Genomic DNA, 22738 nt, shown 5'->3' with positions numbered 1-22738 from the left:
ATTCCATATTAACCAACCAGTGGTTTTGGAAACTTTCAGATCTCCCCCGCACGAGTCAGAGGAGGACCGTAGACAGCACTCGCTTTGCCTGGTCCGGGCTGTGCACTGTTACTTGGATAGGACAGCATCCTGGAGTCAGTCCAACCAGCTGTTTGTCTGCTATGGGTCCCGCTCTAGAGGTCAGGCCCTATCAAAGCAATGTCTAGTGCACTGGGTGGCAGATGCTATACGCTTGCCGTATGAACAGACGGACTCCCCCTTGCCGGGGGACATTACGGCCCATTCTATCAGGGGCCAAGCAACTTCGTGGGCTCTCTTTCATGGCGTCTCTTTGGATGAGCTTTGCAATGCTGCTACATGGACAGGTAGTCAGACATTGCGCATTTTTACTGCCTTGATGTTGCAAACTGAGCGAGGCCCTCTCTGGGTTCTAGGGTGTTGCAGGCAGCCTGCTCTTTGGCGTCATGTGGGCTCTGATGCTATCGCCGTGGGGCTGTACTGTCAGTAATCTGGAGCCACGACAGCTTTGGTACAGCTTCCCATTTGGTAATGTTAGGTTATTACCATAACCTTGGTTATAAATATATGACAACCATTACCCTTCAAGGTCATGTCCCCAGCTGGCCTCCATTTTCAAAAGAAAACAGAGATATGCTACTGTGAGGATGACCCTCTTCAACAGGAGGTGGTAGGAACTTTCTCCTCACAGCATGGCCCTGATAGGACAGCTTTTTTGTATATGCTCAGTGATTAACGGTCAGAGAGGGCTCTTCCCATTCGGTAATGGTTGTCATTCTCTTTCAGGGAACCAGGGTTATGGTAATAACCTAACGTTACAATTAATGAATTACAACGGTGTGCCGTTTTTCATACGAAAAATGAGATAAATCAGGTTGCGTAGAGGATTTATACTGGACCCTGACGCACCCGATAAAATGAGGGAGTGGTTGTACAGTATTTATTTGTTAGCCTATTTGTTTTCTATAGCTCTCTTGCGATATCGGGGCCCTCGATATTTTGCGGATTTACAGTGGCTTGCGAAAGTGTTGACCCCCCTTGGCATTTTTCTTTTTTTGTTGCCTTACAACCTGGAATTAAAATGAATTTTTATTTGGATTTCATATAATGGACATACACAAAATAGTCCAAATTGGTGAAGTGAAATGAAAAAAGTAACTTGTTTAAAAAAATTCTAAAAAATAAATAACGGAAAAGTGGTGCGTGCGTATGTATTCACCCCCTTTGCTATTAAGCCTCTAAATAAGATCTGGTGCAACCAATTACCTTCAGAAGTCACATAATTAGTTGAATAGAATCCACCTGTGTGCAATCTAAGTGTCACATGATCTGTCACATGATCTCAGTGTATATATACACCTGTTCTGAAAGGCCCCAGAGTCTGCAACACCACTAAGCAAGGGGCACCACCAAGCAAGCGGCACCATGAAGACCAAGGAGCTCTCCAAACAGGTCACGGACAAAGTTATGGATAAGTACAGATCAGGGCTGGGTTATAAAAAAATATCCGAAACTTTGAACATCCCACGGAAACAAAGAGACCAAAGATAACCCTAAAGGAGCTGCAAAGCTCCACAGCGGAGATTGGAGTATCTGTCCATAGGACCGCTTTAAGTTGTACACTCCAAAGAGTTGGGCTTTCTGGAAAAGTGTCCAGAAAAAAAGCCATTGCTTAAAGAAAAAAATAAGCAAATACGTTTGGTATTCGCCAAAAGGCATGTGGGAGACTCCCCAAACATATGGAAGGTGGTACTCTGGTCAGATGAGACTAAAATTGAGCTTTTTGGCCATCAAGGAAAACGCTATGTCTGGCGCAAACCCAACACCTCTCATCACCCTGAGAACACCATCCCCACAGTGAAGCATGGTGGTGGCAGCATCATGCTGTGGGGATGTTTTTCATCTGCAGAGACTGGGAAACTGGTCAGAATTGAAGGAATGATGGATGGCGCTAAATACAGGGAAATTCTTGAGGGAAACCTGTTTCAGTCTTCCAGAGATTTGAGACTGGGACGGAGGTTCACCTTCCAGCAGGACAATGACCCTAAGCATACTGCTAAAGCAACACTCAAGTGGTTTAAGGGGAAACATTTAAATGTTTTTGGAATGGCCTAGTCAAAGCCCAGACTTCAATCCAATTGAGAATCTGTGGTATGACTTAAAGATTGCTGTCCACCATCGGAACCCATCCAACTTGAAGGAGCTGGAGCAGTTTTGCCTTGAAGAATGGGCAAAAATCCCAGTGGCTAGATGTGCCAAGCTTATAGATACATACCCCAAGAGACTTGCAGCTGTAATTGCTGCAAAAGGTGGCTCTACAAAGTATTGACTTTGGGGGGTGAATACTTATGCACGCTCAAGTTTTCTGTTTTTTTGTCTTATTTCTTGTTTGTTTCACAATAAAAAATATTTTGCATCTTCAAAGTGGTAGGCATGTTGTGTAAATCAAATGATACAAACCCCCCAAAAAATCAATTTTATTTCCAGGTTGTAAGGCAACAAAGTAGGAAAAATGCCAAGGGGGGGGTCAATACTTTCGCAAGCCACTGTATACTGGACCCTGATACGGGCGATATATCAAGTGGGTGGTGTAGTATAAAACAAGGGAACACAACAAACTTGAAAGGTCAAAGCATTACTTTTTTTTTTGTAATCAGGAAGTACTCAAAGGTGCCACCAACTATGACTCTACAGGCTGATAGTTATTCAGATTGAACATTGCAACAGAATCACTTCAAATGACATGAAAAAAACAGATGTGAAAATTAATATAATTACTAATAATAATACAGGTTTACAATGCACCCTTGGGAACTACCTGGGTTTCAGCAAATGAGTGAAATCTGTGCAAATAAATACAAAACGAATTTACCATTGTGCGTTTCAAGGGGAAAAAAAAAAAAAAACAAACAAAAAAAAACAAGTGTAAACGATAAAGGCAATAAATACTGCTTGTGTTCAGGTAACTAGTCATGATTGTGTTAGCACTGATGCAGTGCATCTTTACTAATAAACACTGAGATTAATATATTTGTATACACCAGACAAATATATAATATGAAATATAGGCGCGTTTTAAAAATCTAATATGTTATACACTTTTTAAAATACATTTTGGACTGATAAGTTTGGTTAGTCATATGCCAACGAAAGAAGATACAATCGTCAGACATGAGAGAAGGTATTTTTTTATGGTGAAGACCATACATTTGCTGCTCATAACTTTAAAAGTACTTTAGGTTGTTTAACATAATATTAATATATAGGTTTAACATTCTGGATTCAACCTTACAGCTACATGCAGGTAAGCAGTGTATGTGTGTCTTACAGTACATCAGATGTGATCAACTAAAATAGGCTGTTCTGTACGTTAACCTCATGCTCAACTTAAGTTACTAGTAACATGTCGATTTGATTCATGAGATGAAGAATGGCCTTTGTCCGATGGAATCGATTCTAGCATGATTCTGAAAAGATAATGATCATCAGGTGTCATGAAATATTGAACTAGTTTATGTGTGAACTGCCTTCCGAGGTCTTACGTAGTTTATTTATTTAGTTATTTATTTTTTAAATATGTGTTTCCACTACCGAAGTGCACAGGTTCAGTCAGTGTATCTTTAGAGGTGCACAAATAGCAGCTTTTTAAAATAGTATCATTCCTAGTAAAAAAAAAAAAAAAAAAAAAACGTGAGGTAAAATCAAAAAACGACACAAACCTTGTTACATAATCTCTACTGCAGCTACCACAAAAGGTCAAATAGGGTTGGACATAGTGGGAAAATTAGGTTAACTGGTATGTTAAAAAAAATAAAATAAAACTACTCTTCAAGAACTTAAATTTGAACAGTAACGGGTAGTTCTGACTTTTTTATTTGGTTTAGCATCTGTGGAGTGTTTAAGCAAAAGGTTTATTTTCACACAACTTCCTCTGTCTACACCGCCTTTATCTTTCCAGATTTGATTGAAAAACTCTTTAGGACAACAACTAGAAAATTGTGGCAGCACCGGTAAGTACTACTGTAGCAGAACTTTTTTCAGATAACAGACCTGCTCACGTGCTTTGGATACAATGGTGTCATTTGTTATATGGGTCATTTCAGCATGGACCAAAGTCTTGGGAGGTGAAAGCTGTCACACTCAACTACCCTGGGACAATCTTCTCAACAACATGGTGTTGCTGAAGCAGCCATGTAATTTATTTTTAAACACAGAAAATGTGTTGCCATTAATCCGCTCTTTGCAACAAGTACTTTAGAAGTCAGCAATGCTTGACAGAACATGTTCTGTGATCTCAGGAATTGTTTTGGTTTCAGTACACACAATAACTTTGAGGTTTCTGGTATCTACCTCAAATCTGTAGATGGTGATTGGCTATCGTTTATGTATTTATTTTTAATTTATGTTGAACAACTGTTCTTGGTCCACTTAACTAATTACCCATGTATTATTTATGTCTTTTACTGATATCCGAGTTTATTTTACACATTTAGTGAATGGCTCAACATGTAATTGCAGTAGTAAACTGAACTAAAGTGTGAACAGGAGATGCACCGATTCTGTTTTGGGCTGATTCTGATTACTGATTTTCCAAATCAATAATTGGCTGATAATGATACTATTTTTCATTACTGATATTTTAAACAATCACTTTAAGTTGTAACATGACATCTGAAAATGTATTTTAGCTTTAAACTGAACACAGCACACACATTTTACTTACTGTACAAAACAGTAAATAATGTGCATCAAACACTCATGTCAGATACATAGCCTAACAAAACACAACATGTTAACTATTCAGAATAATTTCTCCCAGAGATCCTTATTTAGATTTTTGGTTAAAGCTACAGTTAAAAGATGTAGACACATGTAGGCTATACACCATGTACACAGGCCTACCAGTATGAAGGTACGCAGATGATAAACTGTACAAAAAGAATCGGAAAGTCCCAAGCATACAAACGGTGGTTATGCATAAACAAAACATATTTTCATAGAGTTAGTTAGATTAGTTAGTTAAATTAAAAGTTTGCTGCAACATCAGAAAAAAATAGGCACTGATTCTGAGCCGATTGCTGCATCCCTAGCGTGAACACATTTAAATTTGACACAAAGTGTGACAGGCTGGCAAGTGGAAAGAGGCCCATAAACAGAGTAAAGGCAAAAAGAAAGTTCTTTATTAAACAAAAAATAATCAAACAAACAGGCACAAGGGCCAACAGAAAGAGGTTCAAACAGAAATAAACAAAACGAACTTACAAAGTAAGGTCAAGTTCTAGGTCTTTAAACAAGATACTCCTTTCTTTAAAACACAAAACTCTCCAACACAAAAGCAAACTCCCAAACAAAAGAACACCTTTCCAGGAACAAAAACACACCTCAGCCAGGCCCTCTCCCCTGGCTTTTATCCCCTGAGGCTGGAGCCCAATTAATCATTAATTATTCAATTAGAGCTTCAGCCACATTCTCACATGTTTTTCTGGCAGGGAGAAATTTAACCACCTCCCTGCCAGTTCCAAACATATTCATATAGACTGGGAGTTCCCCGTCACACAACCCAACTGACCACAGTGTCACAAATCAATTGGAAGTGGTTGAGATGTTTGAAGTACAATGTTATTTTCTATTAGAACTTGTCTTGTTATAAATGATCTATTGCTTGTCTAGAGTGTTAATGTTCCTATTGACGCAACAGTCTTACACTTACCCTGTGCATAATATATATTAAAGTGCTATTGACAGTCACTGAATGGAGTGGATTGGCAGATTAATGTGGATCATTTAATTTCCCACAATTGTCAGCTAACAATGTGATCGTAAAGCTGAATCTAATTAATCCAGATAGTTTGGAGTTTAAGCTTTTAATATGAAATTCAGTAGAATGCTGATGTCTGATTCAGCGCGTACCCAGAGAGGGTGTCACTTTTATGACACATTTGTTCTCTGGGTTGCTGAATGGATTCAGCTTCTTCAGGCAAACTCAAAGCCAGGTTAACAGATTTTTTTGTTTTAGATCAATAATACATGGAGCAGCAAAACTCAGAACCACCCAGAATGACTGCAAACATCTTAAAACATCTATTAATATTACATTACTTTCATACTACTGCAGTATGCTTTTCATGACACTGTAAGCACAAGATCACCAGCCTAGCATTTATCACAATGTTACTATGGCATAAAGGATGGCAAAAAGCAATCTTCTAAATCAGGGCCATAGGAACCGGTATGGCTGATACGGCGATGGCCGTACCACTTTTTTTCCTCAATTATTTATTTTTTTCCTAGTCTGGACTCCCCCATCTCCTCACCACTGTTAATTGTTCATGCTTACGAGCTCTGAGGTTGCCTTCACTTACTGTTCTGTTCTTAGCCAATAGCGATCGCCTGCTAGGCTACTATTTTACTTCTCTATTGACAACAAATTTAATTTCCAATCAGTACTCTGCAAACATAGTAAACCAGATATATTTTTTTGAATATATAGCTACAACAATGTTTTCGCTCGTTTGCCAGATATCCATAATGTAATTAAGAAACAGAAATGGGTTAACAATGTTAATTACAGCTTTCAAGGAAGTAGAGGACAGAAATAAACAATGAAAAACTTTTTATATATCTTACTAAAGATGGTTGCTGCCCTTGGTGAGGTTTTATTTCGTCACTGTGATAACCTCAGCACAGCTCTGCACTCTCTAGAAATATGTGCATCAGAAGGATTTAGCAAGAATGACTGTAGTAATTTTAATTTTAAAGCCGCTATATAAAATGAAGGTTGTTGATTTGACTTGTGATTTCTGCTTATTTATATCACTTTCTTTATTGGCATTTACAGCATTTCGGTTTTGTAATAGAATAGAAATGGCACTCTCACTATATAACTACTGGAGTGGGAACAAAATTTAAGTGAAGCAAAATATACAAAAACTTAAACGTAAAAATAATGTAACAAAAGATTTCCATAAATTTCAAAAGGGACACAAAAAACTGTATTGGGAGACAATCACGTTCAGTAAATTATTATTAAATAATAAATAATAAAAATATTAAATAGATAATAAATAATAAATGCAATTTTGAGTGTTTTAAAAATGGCAATTCACAACAATAAATCTCTTTTTTTCTTTTTCAGTTATTCTTAAAAATATAAAATAACCATTCTAACAGAAGAAACCCAGTATTGAATGGCATACTTTATTAGATACATGGCTACATATCGCTATTGACTCGCGTGGTATGGCCGTATTTTCAGATAGCTTCCTATGGGCCTGTTCTAAATGTTATTGGTTCATGTTGGCACAAGTAAGACCAACAACACATCAGCTAAAAATGGGACCAGTCTTATCGTCATCATAATCATTTAATTATATATACTGTAGCTGCAGTAGATAAAACATCTACAACTAAAACTCCAAACATAACTAATAAAACCAGATAAAGCCTTGGTAAACAATTAAGTTTCAAGACTTTTCCTGAGAATCCCTGTTTTTCCTTGGAAGTGCATTTCATAGCTTGGATGCTTAATGGCTAAATGCCCGTCACCCACTGACATCAACCTAAAAGGTGGAACAACCAATAATACTAAGTTGGAGTACCTGAGAGAGTGGGTGGGTAAAAATACAGTAATGTACGAGAAGGTAGGACATGTAAGTGAGGGTGGCACCATGCTAATTTTTTTAGGTCAATTAATTAGTTTTGCTCTGCACTATAAAGGCATGAACAGTAGATAGAATGCTGGATCAATTAAAGAAAATTCAAGAGAACACACAATCAATAAATGATCAAGCACCACAGACAGTAGCATTAAAGGGCACTTTTGTGACTGCTGTACAGAGACCAGACTGGCAGGGTAGCAAGCAACACTGTCACCCCTTAGAGTGAGGTCCCTTCAGGGCATGGGTATGTGTACACTGTAAAGGCTGCTTGGAAACTTCCAGTGCACACAGGCTATCTACAATAGCTATGTGAATAAATCGGTCTTCTGTCTTGTTGATCTGGCAGCTTTCAAAAACACTAAAGTCTTCACTTTTTCAAAATAAATAATACAAAACCCTAGTCCTACTCCTCCTAATTAGAGTTTTTCGTTGACAATATAAACTTGACACTTCATCGTTGCTCCCACATTTATCAGTGATGAGTGACGATGCGCATCCTTTTGTGCAACACATTGCTGTTTATTCCCTTTTCATTATAATGAAATTGTTGGCTTTCTAATCCCATAAATGAAACTGCACAGTGCAAGACGTCTCTTTTCAAACTTCTCATCAGCATCCTGTTAGGAAAAAAAAAGAAAAATAAATAATAAAGTACAAACTTAACTGTAAGGATTGTCAAGTGAGGAAATAATATTTGTCCAGCTGGATAGCTTTCTTTTGTCAAGGCTAAATGAATGTTGAGAGTCTGTCTCTGACTTGAAGGCTCCTGTGTCAGGACGGTAATGCGGACTGTTTGTGGTTTGACAGGGATTATTAAAATCAGGCGAGATGAAGGGAAGAGAGTGTGAGAAAGTGAAATTGACACTGACATTCTCCATTATATTCCACTTGACTCGTGATGACTATGCTGATAGCATACATCCTAAGTGTGGAATTTGATGTTAGGAAATGTTAAGTATCAAGTACTAAAGAATACAGCACTGGTATTTGATTGTTTATTTAAAACATGAGTGAAGAGGAAAGGCCTTTTCTGAACTCATTACAGTCTTGCAGCCTTTACATGGACTGGCTGTTTTTGTACACCACCCTACCAAGTATAATAACAGTGTATGTTGGAGAGTAGTGTTTCTATGAGTGTAGTTTGTGTGTGTTTTTATAAATAAATAAACGCAGAACAACCTTCTAGTCGAGATAAGCCATAGATGGAAAATTGTGGCGCATATAACTGGGGGGACAACAGGATTACTCTCATGTAATGGAAATCATGCCTTTTTTATACTGTATGTCATGTATTATTCATTTCTCTGTATTTAAAGTATTATGGATTTTCTTGTTGTTAGTGCATCTTGTAAAGTGCTTTATGATGGTGGTCCACTATGAAAGGCACTATATAAAATAAAGATTGATTGATCAACCACCTATCGGTGTTTATCTCAGATTTGGTGCAATCCCAGTGGATTCCTGGTACTTAAAAAATATTCCAACAAAACCCCCCTGTGCCTCATCCCAGTGGGATATAGGTTGAACAAATCAAGTGAGGTAAAATGGGAAATAAATGCCCACAACATGCCCACGACACGCTCCCCCAGTTGTTGTGCTGTTATAGTAATGCTTTGACTTTGTTATACCTACTTTGTTATACCTGCAGAATGTGCTTGTTTGCACCTACCAGAGATGGAGTGGCAGGGAGAGTATCTGCCCGACCATTAGTTTTTAGACTGCATTGGTGTGCCTGGGAATTTGGAACTGCAACAAGTACTTGGTGACACAGATTAGAAGCTGAAGTTGAATGCCTTGTGGTAAGTCTTTCATATATGGCTCATATGTGTTGTGTTTACAATCCTCTGGGGATATAGTGTAAGTGTATGTATGTAATTAAAACTATAGATACAAGTAATACAAACTGAAAACCAATAAGAATGATTTGAAAATACAGGTCTGTAGTGTGGAAAGTGTCTTAGGTTGATAATAAATGGCTTGCAGTTTTCATCATGGGTTTTGGTTTAACTCTGCACAGGTGCTGCTTTAAGACTGCATTTTGTAGGTGGAACCACATTTTCACAAGGTTATGTCTCATGACCTAATTGACCTAGAGACCTGCCTTTTGAGATTTCTCACAAATCTCATTAACAATTACACTTTTCTGCAATTAGACACCCACAATTTGTATTGAAATCTGGACTTTTTACATTAATTGCCCTTCTTCAATTAGTTTTTAATTAACATATGGAAACTGTGCTTTCATTGTTAAACATACAATTTATAGCATCTTTAATGTATTTATAGTAAAGGAGACATAGCCGTAGCTACACATGCCATTAAAATATTTGTTAACCCTTTCTTTACCTTTTTATGATAAAAAATAAAATAATTCTAAATGGTTCAGGGTTCTGTTGCTTAATCTAGCTGGCTGTCATCTTGCTTGTAGATCTGTGTTTGCAATGTCCGATTGCATTCTGTTTCTTTGAGAAATCATATGATGTAGTTGACTTCAGTCTGGTTCACGGTGATGTATAAAAGCATGTGTGTCAATATAGCTGAAATATCTTCTTTTTTTATTTAAAAACAAAATGATGAAAAGTGAGTGGTGTAGCTATTCTAAAGGGTATGATATTGTGAAATGTTCTTTCTGGATTCTCTCATTTTTTATACGAATGTGAGTAGAACTGCATGGCTTTTCACTGTTTCAAAATACAACTTTTTAAATCATAAATGATAAGGTGTTGTCGACGTCTTTAATCTTTCATAGAAAATCGGCTTACACTGTTTTACATTATCTAGTAAATTTGACAGTGTGTTAAATAAAACACAGTCAGATTGGGTTCAGTGATTCTTTGATGCTATTAACATCTTTAAACACCTAACATGCAACACACCCCAAATATTTTAGGCAAATTTAGAATTACTAAAATGCATGTTTCGACTAGGTATTTTCCATTGCCTTCAAAAGTCTTAGTATATTATTTTAGGCACGTTACACCAGAGACAATGTAATGTATGTGATGATAAATTACAAATGCGTGTAAATGAGTCAAAACCCTCAATAGCCCGTACAGACAACACACTGATATGACAGCTTACCATGAAACCAATATCTGCATTAACAATTCTCTTACTTTCCACTTATTGTAATATTCACTGATACACTGGTTCTGCCTTTTCTTGGCCGCCTCAGGGTGGTCCATTGAAATGCACCTGCCTAATTCACTTATCAGTGTCTGGGACAAATTACGAGGGGGTAAAAAAAAAACAAAAAACTCTACTCCTGTGAAGGTTTTAACCTATTCATGGGTCAAAGTCATTGGCTAACACCCAGACTCAGATGTCAGAGATTTGTTTAAGAGCTGCTTCCTAATTGAAGCAGATTGAGATAGACTGACAACGGCCAGGGCTTTCCAAATTGAAATGCTGTAATCCTGTAGGATTCATCAAATCAGACACTTCTGGAGGCCACCATAAAGGTCTTTAATGAGGTGTCACTGGGGCCAGGGTGTATAAGAAGGGCATCGTATTTCACAAGCTGGGAAAGGCTTACAGTAGATAAGGAGAGTTCATGCCAATCTTTGTCATGCTTTGATCAGGTATTCACTGACACAGGTCTCTCCCAGAGCTGTACTACTCAGAAACTAAGTAGACCACAGGCAACGAAGTGTCCTTTTTCATTGCAGTAATTCACTTTCCCTAAATATAAAAGGAGTCCTTTGATAGCGAGGAGATATTTGTTTCAGAGCAATTCATTTTGAACTCACTGAAGCTCAGACTTATTTGAAAGATATCTTTTCCTCCACTTTTCAGTGCTCAGTAGAACCAGAGCCCACCCACGCTAAATTAATTTTGACAGAGAACTTAAGATACTGTCAAACCACTGACTAATCAGTGGATTCGGTTTCTGTAAATCACAGAGCTGTGAAATATGCCATCATAACTAATAAAAGTGCCACGTCGTCTTTTCAGGCTTTATTGTCATTTCTGGTTTGAAAACAATTAGATTTCATTTGGAAGTGATTGATGTGATTTATGAGAGGAAAAATAAATAACACTCTGCTTTGAGTATTTGTTTAGTAAGAATTCTTAAACATCAGAATTTCTTTCAAAACCCTCCCAGGCCTTTTGTAGTGATGCAGGGTTCCTTCTGCTATACATAATATTTTTTGCAAAGGGCATGGCTAATCCTTTTGAGGTGTCTCTGAGTCTAAAGGTAGTGGTCGCACCTCTAGGTGGAAGGTCACTGATTCTTATCATGCATGTGGGGCTGTCTTTGACATTGTCCATCTACCGAACTTCGTGGTTTACAGTATGTGGAAGTCACATTATGTAAATGTAAAAAGATGCCGCATCACAAATAAAATAAATAACCGTTTGTGTTTTGTACTAGCCAAAGTCCAGAAAAGGCAAAATGAAAAGCTGACTTTTCTAATTATACCCCTCAGGCTTAATTAATTCTTTAATTTGCCATCCAAAGACTGAGCATTCATAAATGTGTGTTAAGTCTCAGTGGATCAAGCCTGTGTACATATCTTTAAATATTAGAATAACAAAGTTGCATTTCCAGTGACCTGCTACATGTGCTTGCCAGCCAGTAATAGCCAGAACTTTACTACTGTACCTTTTGCTATTCTTTACCATGGGATATGCTTTTATAAGGTTGCAATGTATATTATTGAATGTTTAAATGATAGTAGAGGATGCTATAGTTTATACAATAGCTGGGTTTTTTTTCCAGATAAACAGTTCAAGCACATTACAATTTCAGAGCACTAAACTAATTTATCACAAGTAATTAAAACATTTATATGAGCTTTTATAAATGCCAAATTACTGTTTTAATTACAATTCCTAAAAAGAAGTGCAATATTGTATTTATTGATTTACTGAAATAAAACATCTTGTTTATAGGGTTAAAATGTGGACTCTTAAGAGATTCAGTTTCAATGTCAGCTGCTACACCAGCACAATATTTTACAGCTCGCTTTGTACAAACAATTAGACTCATCAATGGGCAAGTATAATACAAGTGAAAACACTGACACAGCTTGTCAGCAATGTGATGCTCTTCTGTGTTTTTAAATAGGCGAAACTGCTTTTTGATTTTCTGCCAGCAACTTGATACTGAAAGACATTGCCAAGCACAAACTAATTTGTATACCGTTTTATGAAACAGGCCTCTAAAAAATAATTATTTTTTTATATGCAACAGTTTGTGATTTAATAAAATTGTCTGTTTGTTTTTTTTTTTTTTTTTTTTTTTTTTTTATCTCGCTTAGTAATTTTTGACATCTGGGCTCACAGTAACCAGCATTGCATTTTGACAGCATTTTATTACATAAAAACCAGCAGGCAATGATTTTTTATCATTATTTTTGTATGTCTATTTGAGGCTTCTGCCCTATTGTTTAATATTATTTTCTGTTGTTTTTAATACAGATTTGATTTGTTTTTTCTTTGAAAAAGTTGTTTCGGGGGAACTTTAACCAGAATTCAGAACTGTGGGTGCCTTCTTTAATGTATCTATTATTATTATTATTATTATTATTATTATTATTATTATATTAGTTTACCCTCTGTAAGGTTTCTCCAATAAGATGTTAGTTTCAGCTTCTTTTTTTTTTTTTTTAAAAAAGCTGTAATTTTGTCGTTCTGCTCAAAAATGTTACTTCCGTGGCCTTGCAGTGATACATTAGTTGGTTGAGGTGACTGAATATTTCTGCCAGGTAAGCAAGTTTTGCAAGCCACTTTCATCAAAATACTCTGCTAAATCAGATTTTTTTTATCCATCAAAAATGAATGCACCTCTAAACGGATCTCATTAAGGTGTTGCAACACTTTACCACTTGACAGCCAATGAAGTTCAGTGTGCCATAAAAGGTGAACATGTTCGCTTCCCTTTCCCAGCACAGCACTTCAAAACAGCGAGCATTGAGGGTTTGTGCTTTATAAAGTTAACACATTTTGTAGCCGGCTGTAATACAGCATGCAGTTTTTGGGCTTAGTTTTTTTGATGCTATGCCCTCTTTGTGGAGAAAACAACAGTGCTAAGTAGAATCGTTTGCTACTTGCAAATTCCGCTGAACAACCCCTGACTTTCTGCCCGTCACAGCGGCAGCAACATCGGTAGCAATTCCCACACAGTTCTTCCATTACAATGCATTTTCTACCATAAAAGTGTTTAAAACCTTGAAAATCTCCTTGGCTGTTGTTTTTATGAGGAGTTCTGCACTAATCAGCACATCCTCCTGTAAATCACCATTGCAGCAGTAACGTACATGCACAAGCAAACCTGCACATTCAGCCACATCTGTTGACTAGTCTGTTTGAATGGCAAACAACGTGCTCACTTTCACAAAATCCACAAGTTGCTCTTTAATGTCTTTTGAAGTGTCTGTTATCCTTCTGCGTACAGTGTCATTCGATAGTGGGTTACACTTAAGTTTCCTGGCAGCAATCTCGGAACATTTCGGTATACATATCCAAAACAGCTGGCAATGTCAGCTCTTTGGATATCGTGTAGGCTTTCATACATTTAGCTGTACTCTGCGAAACTAGAAAGGAAGCTTTCAAAGCACTCTGAGATACAGGAGAAGCGCAGCTAACCATATTTCTTTTGTGTTTGTATCTGCTTCGATTTCCTTTTCAAGTAAGCCAGAGGTTTACTTCACAGCAAATGACACACTGCAGCTTGGGTTCAGTAGGTGAAGCTCAGCTGGAGATATGATTTGTCGTATTTACGTTTAGGCCCACCGCTTTTTATTTCGTTTTTCCCTGTGCCTTCGGTTTCTGCTGGCCCTGTCACTGAATTTGTTGGTGATGTAGCTTCTTGGTCAGGCCCAACGCAATTAAAAAAAAACTATCCTTTTTTTTTTTTTTTTGAATTCGCTAATCTAATTAATTGTAATTTATTTTTATTTTATTTCGTTTTATGTACATTTAATTTAACTTTATTTCTTTTTTGCTTTTTAGCACTTTTAGCTTTCCAGATTCTAGATCTCATGATTCTAGCTCTCCTCGAGTCTGAACAGTTGAAAAAGCGCTCACTTTCTTGCATTCAACGCTTTTTTTGGCTGCCATATTCTCATGTGTAAATTAAAATGAGTTTTGATAGACAGAACACATTATTTTGCAAGCACACTACTTTGGTTTACCTGAGTCAAAATACATAAGGTTAAAAAAAAAAAAAAAAAAAAAAACAACATTTATGTTAATGTTGAGACAGGGACAAAATTCATTATTTTGGGAAACTGGGCTTTGTGATCCACTGGTTTTCAAACCCGTTCTAGGGGACCCACTGTGTCTGCTGGTTTTCATTCTAACTGTGCTCTCAATTACTTAACTAGACCGTTAATTGAAATGGTAATTTGCTTAATTAAACCTTTTTAGTTGTTTTCAGCTTTTAAACAGTTAGAGATTTCGAGTTAGTTATACAATTGTATAAGTAACTTGAAATTGGCAACTTTGTAGGAGCTGAGAACAATTAAAGATGTCTAATTAAGCACATTATTAGTTCAATTAAGGGTTTAATTAAGTAACTAAGAACTCAGTCGGAATGAAAACCAGGAGACACAGTGGGTCCCCAGGATTGGGAAACCCTGCTCCAAAGTATGCCAGTGACAGTGATACTGACCTGCAGTCTGTAACATTTCTAACACACCAATATAAATATATACATTGCATTACAGTTTTCCATACCTGGGCAAACCAGCCTAAGGACAATTACTTATTAAACAGAATAATTGGCAAATTAATCACACTATTTAAGTTATAACCAAGCTTATTAGCTTCTTTAATATTATCACTGATCCCCCTTTTATTGCTCTCCTCTCTTACACTGTTCAGGATACTGTAGACAAATATTTCAAATACAAAGTTACAGATAAGCTGCTCGTACCTGTTCTGTAAATCACATGGTCGGATTGCAGCTACCGTTGACTTTTTGCAGGTGCCTATAATGCACTACGCTTCGTATGGTTCCGGTTTGAAGTAGCTGTAAAGCAGTTACAGAATTCGCCAGTTGAGAGGTCAGAAATCTCCCAACGAAATGAACTATTACAGGAGAGACAAGTGTTTTAGTGTTTAGTGTTATCTCGACATACAGGATTCTCACTGGGTTTGTTGTTGAACTAATGGCAAAACAGTATTTCCCAAGCATTATCCCTACCTAAAGCAAGGTCAGGAAGAAACATTGCTGCTGCTCCTGCTTGACATCTCCTCTCAGTGTGGTGTCTCCTTCGTATCTCCTCCGAGCGCATCGTCCTTCCAGTTGACCTCCAGAACCTCCCTACACGCCATCGGGGATGACTTCTCCATTGATGTCCAGTCAGTGTGGGATGATGTGTGGCTACACCTCAAACGCTTCCTGGTAGACAAACTGCAGTGCAGCCAGGAGGTGGGTCACCAGCTCCATCACAGGGTGGCCTTCAAGACACAGTGTCTCCAGCAACTTCTACTCCTCTACCCGGAGTCTTTGGTCCTGTCAAAGTACCAGAGCATCCAGAGCAAAGCAGTGCAGGATCTCCTGCAGAACTCTGTGCTCTCCGGCCCTGGAGAAACCAATTTCGACAAACTGGTCCAAGCCCTCCAGACAGGCATCCCTTCTATCTGCTCCATGATCAAGGAAGATCTGCAAAAGCTCAACGGAATTATGGAGCCTTCAATGACCCTAAAGTTTCTTAACGAAACATACCTCTCCAACGTTACTGACGAGTTTTCCATTCTGATTGAGAAGATTTGTGACCTGCAGTTTAAAGAAAATGTGCAAAAGCAAGCAGAAAGGAGCAGTGCACACTATAGGTTATTTTGTTGTTTACTGTTTATTGTTATACTCTTGTAGTACATGTAGGTGACACACAGCAAATAAGTAAATAAGGTTACATGAGTTTAGAGTCATGTTTAATATTCATAGCATATAATAGTTGCTTAGATCAAATCAACCCACTAAGGTTGGGGTCATGTAAATCAGCTTTGCAGGGTACAGTATGGATAGAATATAGACTATAATTAATGGTATGCACAATAACTCATTTTGGTTGTTGTGTGATGTGGACTCAGACTAAGACCTCAAATTAACATATTCACTGTGACTTTGTAAGTGTGTGGTCACATTTTAGTTGTTTACCTGTTCTGCTTCAGTATATTTATTGTGTGGCAAAGGAAATTGTTAGTTTGACTATTCTGCATTTGTTGAATTGTGGTTTCATGGCTATTTTGTGTGAAAGTGTGAAGACATGTTCTTACTCAGTGTGAGGGCATTTCCCTACTGTGCCTACTAAGTAAGTATCTGCCAAAACTCATAAACTCTCAAGTGCTGTAAATCTCACATGATAACCTCCATTCAGTTTTTCCATTATTAAGATGAGGTAGTTTTCTTTACCCGCTTCCTTCACACTCAAATTAAATGGTAATTTTTTGGAAGCATGCTTCAGAGACAAGGAGTCCCAGAGATGCTTCCTGGGGGAATTTGTTCACTGGCTCCTGATCCTGTCAAACCACTGAACCATTAAACAGCTTTCATATATAGCTGTGGCTGTCTAAGAGGGGTTAACCCTTGTGTCTGAGGAGGAAGAGCTGGGATTTTTCCAAGCCTGATGTGAGGTCCTTTACAAAAATGCTTTCAGGCATGACTTAAAAAGTCTAACACACTCAGCTAGTTTGACGGAAAGTGACAAGAAGAGCCAGGTTGGGGACATAATGAGTCCTCTCTTCCTTTGTTTCCATTTTGACCCTGAGCAGCTGCATCAAGCTTGCATCACACATGGTGTGGCCTTTCTAGACCACAGACATTCAAACAGGTACAAAAGGAAAAAAGGCCATTTAATGACTTCAAGGGAGAAGCCTGAAATAAACACAGAAATGTATCCGTAGTCATTGCATTGAAAGTAGAACTAGGGTGATAGATGCATGTTTATTAGATTTTTATTAGTACCCCAAAAATCAGATAATATTGTACAAGCTCAGTGATATTTCCACTGTGTCGTAATTTTATGATCAGGCGGTTGCAATTGAGAACTGGCAAAAACATTAGATCATTAATCATTGGGCCAGATTGCTTAAACTCCATGCACCTGTCCCACCCAGCTGTAACAGTGGGTATAAGCAGGAACCAACTGGGAACTAGACATTGCATCTTTATTGGTGTGTCCTGGTAAAATAATTTAGGATAATCCCTCCACACCCCTAGATCGGTAGCAGTGCAACAACCCTCCAGGCAGCTTGATCGAGATATCAGAACTTGCTGCTTTTTCATCTCAAGTGCAAGTCCCCTGCTGCTGCCTGAACCTGTAACACCGGAGAGCAGAGAACTGATGCATAACAAAGGTTTAAGCTTTAAGCTGAAAGAGGATTTCATAATGGCATCATCTCACTGAGCAGTCTTCCATGACTGCCAATGTGCCCGGGCAGTCAGAAAGGAAGAGGGAGCTCTGCACACTCATTAAAAAAAATAAAATAAAACTACCTTGATAACTACTGTAGCAAACATTAATAACAGTTCTCACAGCCCTTTGAGTCTAATTTTCTAATTATTAGATTATTAAAATACACCCCTGGAATAAGGTTTGCATCTTTGTGGTTGCGTTCCTGACAACATTGACAGTCCTTTATTTTCCTGTCATTTCCAATTAGCGGAAGATACAGGGGGATCAGTATATCTGATATACTTGTCAGAGGGATTTTTAGAACTAGAATCCCCAACCTATGCATTTCAGTTTGTACCCTACCCCTCCCCTCTTCATTTTAGTCGTTTCAAGTGTAATCTCGATAAGACAGAAAATGTGTCGCAGGCAGCTGTGTACAGCCCTAGTGAAGCCCACAACTAATTTGTGCAGGAAAAAATTAAATCAGGAGTTAAATTATTTCATGATTGCTCATTCCCTGCAGAGTTGGGCATCATTCAGAAGAAAATATCTAATAATTGGTTTCAGGCCATGTCAGACACATACAATTCCCCCCGCTAATGGCTCTGTTAGGTAGCACTAGGCCTCATGGGTCAGAGAAGGACGGGAAATAGCCAGGCGGCAGCCTCTGTGCTGGAGAGAAAGAGCACAGAGGAAATAAAGTGGCAATAAGTGCAAGCCAAAGGGGAAATGCACTTCACTCTCAGTTTAATATATCAGACGAGGGATCTGGCAGCCAGCCACACAGCAATTGTTTACCTTTTTGCTTGCTGCCTGCATCTGTTCTACTTTGTAAACGGTACTAAACTACCATCCTGTAAACGCTGGAATCAATAACAACTGTTAAAGGATTTCCTCTTCTTTTTTTCCCCCTTTCTATCATACTCACCAACAACAGTATGCTACTGACAATGTTTGCCTTGTAAACGTACACAAGTCTTTTAGGGGTCCACTCACATTTGCTAGATAGCTACAGTTGTGGTATGATTAAATTTAGTGCAATCTGAAATTATTTGGCCCCACTTATAAGTTCATACAGTAACCGTGCGTTAGAGTTAACATGCAATGGTGACCTTATATTTTTTGTACTTGCTTCTATTGGTGAAATGCATCCTGCTGGTTGCTGTTTTTCTTCATTCCCTGTCTCTGCGGTGTAAATACCTGTCCGTATTTAGACACAGCTCTCTCTGCATCCACAGAGTTGTTGGAATTTACAAATAGCTCCGAGCTATGGACAGGTCTGTAGCTGAACAAATATCCAGAGACTAGAAAATATGAAATTACTAACATATTTAGTTTATAACATTTTTTGTCCTGCTGTGATTTTTTTCTATGTATTTTTGTGCTTGTAATACCTTGTAATTTGGCTTCCAAATAATTTTACATGATCCGCTGCAGTAATGATTGTAGCACTTTTTTATTTATTTTGGACACAATTTAAAATGTAGGTCTAATTTGACTTGCCTGATGCTACTACCAGTTGAGATCCGTAGGTCATTCTAAACCTGCCCCAGATGCCCGTGTCTACCAATCAGTGAGTAGAGCCCAGTTATTGGCTGTTGTCAAGTGTCAATCAATAAATCCTGGCCTGTTCATGCTTTTTTTAAAAACTGAAAGAAGCTAACAATTGCATCACAAACCTGTAACTGTACATATAACTGCATTGTATTTTACTATAGGGTAAAAGTACACACACACAAAAAAAAAAACACTTCAAGGTTTGTGATGTGTTTTTCACTGCTGTTAATTTGGTAGGGCCCTATATATCATTTCCATGTATTTAACATAACAGTGAACATGGTGGTGCTTTTCTTATGTTCAGTTTAAAATGGGGCATTTAGATTTTTAGTGGATTAAAGTGGTTTGTGTGATGGGTTGAGCACTTGATTTTATGGGATTAACCTTGTCTTTAATGGGTTGGTTGATTTTGATTAGTTTATTCTGGCAATTTTCTTTTCTGGCTTATGGCATAATTACCCCACGTTATCTTGCAATTGATTATCGTATAATGTGATAACTGTTATTTTATTCCACCTTAGGACATATATTACTGTCTTTCTAGTTAAAAGGAAAAGCTCATACAACGTTGACAGAAAACCATTTAATTCGAAGGTTACATGTCATAAAGTAAGTGAAAGTTACAGGAAACAAACTATTGCAGTAGGTTCAAGGTCATGTCATGAATTCAAAGGGTAAGAAAGCTTTTTCAGGAATTTCCAGTCCTGGAATACCAGCCCTGAAAGACCAGTCCTAGAAGACTTGTTTTTGATAGTATGGAGACTGCTCCAAACATTCCTCAACATTTTATTTTCTTTGTTTCTTGGTGCAGATTGAGGTAACAGTCTGTGATACATAATGTATAAGCAGTATATGAAAATATGTTGTATGTATTGTGGCCCAATACTGTCCAAATTAGATAGTGTACACAGATCCATTTTTATATACTGTAGCGTCACATTTTCAGGAATGTCATGTCCCTGTTTTTAGGGGGGTTGGGATTAGCCAGGTTAGTGGAAAATAGCACCACATACTATAACACCCATAGTTGTTTTTTTTTTTTTTTTTTTTTTTTTTTTTTTTTTTCCAGACCCTTCCTTTTAATATTTTGACATGAGATGAGATCAGAATACAAAGGTTAAAAAATAGTACATAAAAAATAAGATAACCCAAATCAGCTATGAAGGATAAATACTTTGGACAGCTAATCTAAACCACTTGGGACCAGACCTTATTCAGATTTGTTTGGTTAGTTGATCTTAATTATTATATTTTTTTCCTGTAATTTGCTTGTATCCATTTAGTTTTTAAAAGTTACTTTCTTAGGATGACCTGCACTGTACTATTGATGTACACTGTTATAATAGTTACACTCACCTGTGTGGAAATACAGTTTCTACATATGCTCTCAGCATGCATTTCATAATGATAGTGAGGTTGGAATTATAGTTCCATTATACATTTACTTATACATTTACTTTAATTGAATGAACAGTATTGGGGGTAGTATTTATATGGTCTGTTACTGAGCTTTGAAAATACATAAGTATTAATCAGTACTACCTACTGTGGGATCAAGTATTTCCAAAAAGTGTTATAACTGTGCTTCAGTTTGTGCAGGACATACTCCTGTTCTGACAGAATAGATCAGCATAGAAAACACAGATATGGGAACAGGGGTACCAGTAACTTACACACTCTTTACTGTACTGTACCAACAAATGTATCCAGAAAGGTGAGGCAGATACACACACACACACACACACACACACACACACACACACACACACACATACATTGTTTACATTTTATTATTATTATTATTATTATTATTATTATTATTATTATTATTATTATTATTATTATTATTATTATTATTATTTTACACAGCTCTGCAGGAACAGCCTAAAAAAGGGAGGAATTTCTGCCTGACCTCACATCAGTTGAGGTGTCTTGCCCAACTCATGAAATCCCTTTTGTGCATGGAGGAAAGAGTAGAGGAACTTGCTAATGAAGTTTCCTTTCTGAACTGTGGAGGGGAGTACAAGGTATTTCTTTTTCAAATACTTCATGGTAAGTTTTACTATACTAATTATATTGTAATTATATTGTAAAGTTTATTTTAATAGCCCTAATAAACTGGTTAATTGTAGCGTGATACCGTGTAGTAGTCTCTGAACCAATAAACTCACAATGTAAGTTGTGAAGCACTTTACTGTACCTACTTTACTCATCCAAGCAAAGCAGCACTACAGTTAGTTGTTGCGGTTCCTTATTTCACCTTCAGCCCCATGCATTAGCAGTGAATATCAGGAATTCAGCTTTTCTGAGTCATTTCAGAAGCAGACCCAATCTGAGCAGAAACAATAGAGAATGACAAAGAGCAGACATAATGTATTAAACAGGGAAGAAATTAAATATACTGAAGATTAAGATGGTATAAAGCATCCCTTAAATTCCTGTCTGGGACAACTTGGTCCTGCACCCTATCATATCTCCAATTGCATGCAGTGGCTCTGCAATAGAAACACATGAATCTGTACTGAGGCAATATAATGGTTTTGTATTATAATAGTATCTCTGTTGCATTGTTCTTTGTTTTATGTAAGGCATGTATAAAGTACATGAATACAGTACATGCACACAACATCCTTGAATTCTAGAAGCAACAAATCCTTCCCCAGCACCTTAGGAAAGCTTGATGTAAAAACACCCAAGGTCTAAAAACAATATTGAAACTGACACACTTGCTAAAAAAGCAATATGCCTAGCAGTAAACTAATTTGTAAAAGAACTCAGGTACGGATCGCTTTTATATTACAGTATTCCTGATGGACTGTAGAAGTTAAAATTAAAGCCGTCAGTACATGTAGTCATTTATGTAAAGGTTACAGTAAAACCAAGACGTGCAGAAATGGATGATTTACAGAGAAGTAAACATATTTTAAAGGGCAGTTATTCAAGTCATTAATTTGGGCAATCAAATGTACTTAATTACTAGAAACTCATCAGATGTGCTTAAAGGTCAAAAAGTAAAGCAATCACAGAGCTGTTGTTTTTTTCTGCCTTGGGTCACTGCAAAAGATTGGCTTAGCTTGGATTCAAGACAGGAGCCCCTGGCTTGCAGTGTCACTACACAATACAACCTTTCAAGTACAGTACCCGTATAACCAATCTGAA

General features: G+C 37.4%; 1 protein-coding gene across 1 annotated transcript in view; it reads left to right on the top strand.

Annotated features, from left to right (window-relative positions):
- Positions 1-22738, top strand: part of LOC121318594 (uncharacterized protein KIAA0825-like) — a 130718-nt gene that overhangs the window by 10649 nt on the left and 97331 nt on the right. Inside the window, 1 exon segment of the mRNA XM_041255442.1 lies at positions 15835-16422. Coding sequence (XP_041111376.1) covers positions 15835-16422 — 588 coding nt within the window.

Source organism: Polyodon spathula, chromosome 1 (genome assembly GCF_017654505.1).
Source record: "Polyodon spathula isolate WHYD16114869_AA chromosome 1, ASM1765450v1, whole genome shotgun sequence".
In the NCBI taxonomy this organism is placed as follows: domain Eukaryota; kingdom Metazoa; phylum Chordata; class Actinopteri; order Acipenseriformes; family Polyodontidae; genus Polyodon; species Polyodon spathula.
This window is presented reverse-complemented; position numbering and strand designations above follow the sequence as displayed.